The 7,548-nt window shown below is 29.4% G+C and overlaps 1 protein-coding gene across 2 annotated transcripts in view; it reads right to left on the bottom strand.

The window, feature by feature from the left end:
- Nucleotides 1-7,548, bottom strand: part of LOC117174536 (mitochondrial carrier protein Rim2-like) — a 57,445-nt gene that overhangs the window by 45,363 nt on the left and 4,534 nt on the right. For both annotated transcript variants that reach the window (XR_004467315.1, XM_033363738.1), the window contains exons 2-3: nucleotides 3,448-3,627; nucleotides 109-371 (exon numbers count right to left, since the gene is read on the bottom strand). Coding sequence is in view for 1 of the 2 variants with exons in the window: in XM_033363738.1 (XP_033219629.1) it covers nucleotides 109-371; nucleotides 3,448-3,627 (443 nt within the window). In the remaining variant the exon portion in view is untranslated. The remainder of the gene's footprint in view (nucleotides 1-108; nucleotides 372-3,447; nucleotides 3,628-7,548) is intronic.

Raw genomic sequence — 7,548 nt, 5'->3', positions numbered from 1 at the left:
TCCTTGACGATATCGACGTTTGGATATGGAGCAAAGGCTAGATTTAAATTAAAGAAGCTGCGATAAAATTAGAATGTGAATAAAGTATTGGATATTAAATAAACTAACCAGCGCATGATGCTGAACAGACATGGACGACGGGACTGTCCGGCGGTAGACATGAGTTGAAGAAACCTTTGCTCTGGGAATAGGTGCAAAAGTAAATCGCCCTGGAAGGCGCGACACCGACGAGGTTGGGACCTAGTCCCTTGAATAAGGCCCGAAAGCCTTCATTTTCCACGATATACTTTAAACACTGGATGAGATTAGGGGGTGCCTGCGTGTGTGGTGAACCTCCTGCTGTCCCATAATGAGAAAAAGCCATGGAGTACCTGAGACAAATAAAAAAATGAACAATAAGTAAAACAGACCTCACAGTTCCCAATTCCTATGGGATAAAATCTAGGAACCAAAGAGTACTCAGGGTGGCCACAAGATTGAATTTTCCAATTTCCCTGATTTTTAGACGAATTTTCCTGACAGGAAAGAATTATAAAATAATTTTAATAATGTGCCAAATAAAATAGTGAAACAAGTCAGAAAAATTCGCTTTACACGACAGTTTGGATTAATTAGGAAAAGGGCATGTATCAAAACGATCAACTAATAAATAACTACAGATAAAAAACCAAGAATCAAATTCTATTTTTGAAGAAGGTACATTGAAAAAATATTTATATTGATATTATGAAGCACTTCCAAAATGATATTAAAACATAAAAATTTCGATTTTCCCTGATAGCTACTTCATTTCCTTGACTTTCCTGACACATGGCCACCCTGGTTACTTTTTTCGAGATCAAAGGGGAACAAATTCAGGATTAGCTCATGAGACTTCAAACCAATTCAAGTTAAATACAAAATAATTTAAATCAATTGGAAAAAGTGATTAAAATCAGACAAATTCAATTAAAATGATAAAAATTCAAGGTGAAATGAAAAAAAAGATAAAATATGAAAAAGTTCATTTAATTTAGTAACTTGGAAATGAGCTTAGAAAATTTCAAGAGAAAATTTGTAGGCAATTCATCAATAATTGCCGACAAATTTACGCTGAGGCTCACTTTTAAAAATCAACAAAAAAATCCCTAGAATTAAGTAGAATTTAGTCAATTTAGAAGAATTCAAGTGAATTAAAAGTCAGAAAATTTCAAAATATTTAAAAGAATTCAGGGTTAATCCCAAAAAATAATTTCAAGTCTCTTAAAATCTTTGAAATTCTACTATATTCTTATAATAAAAAAAGTTACTAATAACTATAAAAACAACTCAAGTTACATTCAAAAGCCTTGAAATGAGTTGGAAAAAAATTAAATCGAAAAAAATCAACTGATTTAAGTAAAATTTGGGAATTTAAGGAAAATAAGAAGAATTTGATGAAATTCATTTAAAAAATCAAGCTAAATTAAAAAAACTATGTACTTGAATCGGAAACAATTCAAAAACATGAAAACAATGATTGAATAAAATATTCTGAAATTAATTTAGAAAAAGTCAAAGGCATTTAAAGGAATTGGATAAAATGCCTACGTATATGTGGTAAAATTAGGTGAATTTAGAAGAATTCAAAAGGATTTATAAGAATTTAGGATAAATTAATAATAATTCAGGCCGAATTCTTTGAAATCTATTCAAATCATATTCCTTAAAGTTATTAAAACCTTTGGAAACTTCTTGAAATTGTGGAAATTTCTTGAAAATGACTTGGAATCTTTTTAAAAAATTCTAAAATATTACTGAAATAAATAAAATTTTCTAGGAATCGTTTAAAATTTGCTGAACTATTTAAAATCTTTTGAATTAACTTGAAAATTTTTAAAGCTTTTGAAAATGCCTGAGAATCTTTTGCAATATCTTAAAAAATTGAAAATCCTTTGAAATCCTATTAAATTACAGAAATTAAATAAAAATGTCTTCGTAATCTTTTAAAATCCATCGACATTTTTTTAAGCTTTTTAAAATTCCAAGGAATTAAAAAAAAGAACTTAAAATATTTCGAATCTTTTGATCATTTTATCAATTGATCCTCATGACCAATTAAATACAAATTTTTTTAATTCAAAAAAATCCATTAAATGAAGTAGAATTGAGTAAATTAAGAAAAAATCAAAAGATTAAAATGTTTCGAAATCTTTTCAAATTTTATTATATTTTTTATCTTCTTAAACCTTATAAATATCTTTTAAAATGCTTCGAATTTTTCCTAAAATAAAAATAAAAATCTGCATAAACTTCTAAACGCTCTAAATATATTTTAAAATGATTAATAAGTTTCAAAAAATCAACAACAAAATTATGCATGATTTAAAAAAATTCCCATAAAATCTTAACTATGGATTATTATTCTTTTTAGTAATTTCAGAAATGTTTTGAAATATTCTCTTAAAATTAGTTTTTTTTTTGAATACGAATCACTTAACAGTATTCCCAACAACATTTAAGAACATTTTTTTATTTTCTTGAAACTTTTCAAAATTCTTAAGAAGCTTCTAAACTGTCTGTTCCGAATCTACAAAAATCTATTTTGTTTTAGATTTTTTAAAATGTTTTCAAATCTGCAATTGTTTAAAAATCTTTTTAACACTTCGAAATATCTCTTAAACTTACTCAATTATTTCCGAAAATTTTGTAATCTTATAAAATTGAAAATATTTGCTTTAAAATAGTCTATACTCTTCTTGGAAATTTTAGGGAATAGTTTGAAATGTTTCTCAATCTTTGTCATTTTTCTTTTAAAATTCATATCTTAAAATAAAAAGTCGATTGAGATTTTGCCAGAAATCATAAGATTTTTTTTTAATTCTTACGAAAACTATCAAAATTCTTCAATGTTTCTTTTCTTAGAAATTTGTTTGAAATGTTTTTAAATATTCTCAAAAATCAAATTATTTTCTAATCTTTTCAAAACTTCTAAAAATCGTTTGATATCATTTCTATATTTTTTTAAATCCTAGAAATTATAAAAATTACTTTAAAATCTCGAAGTTTCTCTGTCGATATATTTTGAAATCTTCCATACTTAAAATTAAGTCTTTACAATAAAATCAACTGTATCAATAGTGCAAATTAATATATTCAAAGTTTTTGTAGATAATTTCATTTTTATCATCTCTTTGAAAGTGTAAAAAATTTACAAATTATAGTATAAAAGCAAAATAAAAAATATCACATTTTAGATACATTCAAATTTTGTTCCCGGTAAATTCCCTGCCATTTCCCTGTTAGGAGAGCCACTGAGAGAAGGAGAGAAGTTGAAAGAAAGAAAAGAAAAAACTTGAAGAGAACTCTTATTCTTAGTATTCTTAATAATAATGATTACTATGTTTTTGCTCATTAGATCTAAAGAGAAAAATTGCAGCTTATTTCTGCTCTAAAGCTATAGTATAATTAATTATTTACAATTAGTACCTTGGATTCTCGCCAGTGCATAATCGCCTCTGTGGTGGATTCGGAAAGGTTTTGCAAGTGGCATGACCGGAAATAAACTCCTTGTTGCCAGGGGGATAAAAACCAGAAGTAGAAGATTGCAGTCGTGTTTTGACAACTTCAAGGGGACAAGTTATGATGGCACCAACTGTTCCAGCCACTCTGAAAATTAAGAATGTTACATTATTCCTATATTACCTATTGCAAATTTAATTCCGTTTCATTCGCCGAAGGTTTTCAATAAAAAAGATCATTTTTCGCAAAAAGGATCCATTACGAAATTTTGGAGAACTTCACAACCGGTTTTTGATATCCCTTTCATGTGGGTAGCTTACTGATAATAATTAGTGTTGCTACAAAATCACAATTTCAAAATTTATTTGTTTAATTAATTAAAACAGTCATACAGAAATTTATAAGACGTCATCCACAAGAGTTACTTAAGACGTAAATAAAATAAGGTGAATAAACGTGAAAGTACCACCATTTCCAAACAATGCTTTTCACAATATGTATCCATAATATGTTTTTAAAAATTGAAAAGTTTTGTTAAAAACTCAACAAGTAGCACTTTTTTTGTCGAAGCAGGCTCATATCCAAGACACTATCTAATTATTATGATCTATTAATAATAAAACAGCTTAGACTACAATCTTTCCTAAAACTTCCCTTAATTCTGATATAATCACTTTTATGTTTAGCGCATATTTATTTTAAAAATAACTTTTCAGTGATTTAACAACATACAGGTATTTTGCAGGTTTTTCACGTCAAGAAATAACGTTTTTCCAGTTCTCCTATCTTCGAATCAAATAATGAAATAAAAGTTTGTTATAAGTTTGTTGTATTCACTTGAAATCACTGGAATATTTGTGAACCCTTTTTAACATTTTTTTTATTTTTTTAAATCTTCTAAAAAATTTTGATATATTTTAAAATCTTAATTTTTTTTTAATTTTTGAAATCTGGAGTTTTTTAATTCTTTTTGAAATCTTTGAAATTCTTGTATCCCGATTGGAAAAAGCCCCGCTGAGACCCCTCTTAGGATGAGGGAAAAAGAGAGCTTAAAATTTGGTACTTTAACTTTTCTGAACTGTTAGCTTATGAGGATGGCTTTTTTCATCGAGTTTCAACTTGTCGGTTTAGCGCACACAAAATACTCACAAAAAAATACTCGCAACCAATATCTATTTTTTAAATAACTTTTTTGTCATATGGTTAGAGTATAGGAGTACGGTACTAGTTAGCACTGACGCAGTACTGCCGCCCATGGTGAATTTCCGATTGGAATAGTACTGTGGCAGTAACGATATCCAGTGCTGGCCCAACACTGACAGCCCAGTACAAAATAGTGTAATCATCCCAGAGATAAGCCAGTATAGGTGTCAGCACTGGCAAAAAAACAGAGAGGGCTTTCATGGTGGCAACCATGAAGGATCCATGAGGGAAGCCCATGTTGGGCCCCTATGGATTAGCATGTGGTTTCCATAAGCATAAGGAACCACGTCTGGATTGCCCTCATTGATTCCACAAGGCATGAGGGCAATCCATGTGGACCCTGACGGGGGCCTGTCCATTTTCCACATGGGATTCTTTTAAAGACATTAAGAAATCTTTGAAACATTTGTGAAATCTTTGAAATTCTTGTGAAATATTTTGATATAAACTAAAAATGTTGAAAATCTTTTAAACGTTTTCATAACTTAAGAATATGGTCACTATATCCTTTTGCAAGTCTTTAAAATACTTGAAATATTTTTCAATGTTTTAAAATCGTTGTGAAATCTTCTAAATCTGTTGTACACGCTTTTTAAAAAATCTTTGAAATCTTTATGAAATGTTCGAAATCTTTTAAATCTAGTGTACACTCTTTTTTTAATCTTTGAAATCCTTTAAATATTTCAAATATTTCATAAATCTTTTTGTATTCGTTAAAATCATTGAATTGGAGAACCTAAAAGAGCCCTTAATTATAATGTAATCACATTTATTTTCAGAGCATATTTATTTTTTAGGATAGGTAGGGGTTGTTTTTTAGAAATTCGTCTAGGGTCATGCAAGAGCCGGCAACGAGATGACTTGGAAGTTGGCAACGTCAACTTCAAATGTTGAAAAAATTAAAATTGTGCTGAATTGGTGATCTATTGTGCCATAAAAGAATTTTTTTTTAATGAACATTTCAGTCAAAAAATAAATAAAATAACATTTTTTAACATCAGCCTCGTCAAATGGTTTTTTCTTTTTCTAAAAAATGAAAATTTGAGTCCAACAATAAAAAAATAAATGTTATGTCCGCCGCGTTAAATTTTTTTGTCAAAACAAAACTTGTGTTAGAAAGTACCTACCATACATGCTACTGTACTCAAAATATAATGTAAAAATCTTCAACAATTTTCGAAAAAAGCGACTAAAAAAACAAAAAAATCAGAATTTCGAAAAACGGAAACTTGTGCTAAGTTGTGCTAGGCTATCACAATAATGATCCGTAATGATGAATCGTACCCAAAGTAATATTTTCCAGAAAAATGCAATGTTTTTGAACTGGAAACGTGTTTTTGACCCAAAATTTTCAAAAATTAGAATTTCGAAAATCTGAAAATTGCGTTGAGCTTCACTAAGCCAGCACAATAATTATCTCTGATTACGAATAGCACTCATATTAATATTTTACAAAAAAGTGCAATCTTTTTGGACTTAAATTACATTTTTGACCCAGAATTGTCTAAAAAAATGAATTTCGAAAATCTGAAACTTGTGCCAGGCTAACACGGTCCAAAAAGATTGCATTTTTTGGAAAATAAACATTTGTGTACAGTTTGTAATCAGAGATCATTATTGTGTTATACTAGCACAACTCAGCATACGGAGAAACCTTTTGCTGCAATATTTGCTAAAAATCAGACTAGATTTTACTATTTTCAGTTTGCAATGGAGGGACATAGCGGAACTTTTGTAATGTTTACTATTCCGAGTAGTAACTAGTAACTACATGCCGAACTACAAAATTCATTGGAAAAAAATTTAAAAATGTTACATTTATTTTTACAGAAGATTGCAATATTTGCAAAGGACTATAGTGACGTCGAGAGAGACCGGCGCACTGATTTAGTAAGCGACTTAGTAAAATTTGGTACAGTCAGATTAGCAGACGAAAAAAAATAAACCCAACATGCGTCGCGTTGAAGGTCACGATACGTATCCTGTACACGAGCATACGACGTAAATGCAGACTTATTTATTATGGGATGTTGATCTCTTTCGCACTATTATATTTATTTAAATTGCAGTTGTACAGTAATACACGATTATATTTAGTTTATACATTATTATATACATGCAGGAATATTATATTACAAGCTGACACAGAAAAATGTGATTAAAAAGTAAAGCTGGTGGAAACGAACACGGGTCTCCAGCGCGGCGATTTTCCATTCCACTAAACTAGAAAATGAAATCCAGAAATGTATCGCTCTTATCAAGTAAATGCTAGCAGTCAAATTAACTTCCGTTAAATTATTTATTAATTGTTCACAGTGATGGCATTTTTAAAATTCTAAGCACTATATCTTAACGTAATCAAATATCCTAATATCGAGGTTAAAAAATTATTTTTTGCTCTCTGTGGAAAATTTGTTTTTAAATAGTAACTTTTCGAATTATCCTAATTTATTGCATTCAGGATCTTTGCATCAACCCAAATTGAGGTGATTGATAAATTTAAGGAATTTCAGTAGAACGTTGGTCGGCTGACATCGTTTACGCTCGGCTGCACTCGGTCCAACACTAGGCTCGCTTACTACTATCGGCGAAAAAACTATAGGCATCTGCCTTTGAAGCTTAACAACTCAGTCAAAAAAAATGCTAGCGCAACAAAAAAAAAGTCATTTAAAAGCTGAAAGTGTTATACGTTAATGGGCTTGAAGACGTTTATGTAAAAACAATGTTGTGCTTAGCAGACTGAAAAATGTAAAAAAAAGTAAAGATTTTTGGGTACATTTAAGAACAGTCAAGTTTAGAGCATTATTTCTTATACAAGGGGCGATGGAAAAAATTTGAAAAAATTCATGAGTATGAGGAAAACTG

Source organism: Belonocnema kinseyi, chromosome 6, assembly GCF_010883055.1.
Source record: "Belonocnema kinseyi isolate 2016_QV_RU_SX_M_011 chromosome 6, B_treatae_v1, whole genome shotgun sequence".
In the NCBI taxonomy this organism is placed as follows: domain Eukaryota; kingdom Metazoa; phylum Arthropoda; class Insecta; order Hymenoptera; family Cynipidae; genus Belonocnema; species Belonocnema kinseyi.
This window is presented reverse-complemented; position numbering and strand designations above follow the sequence as displayed.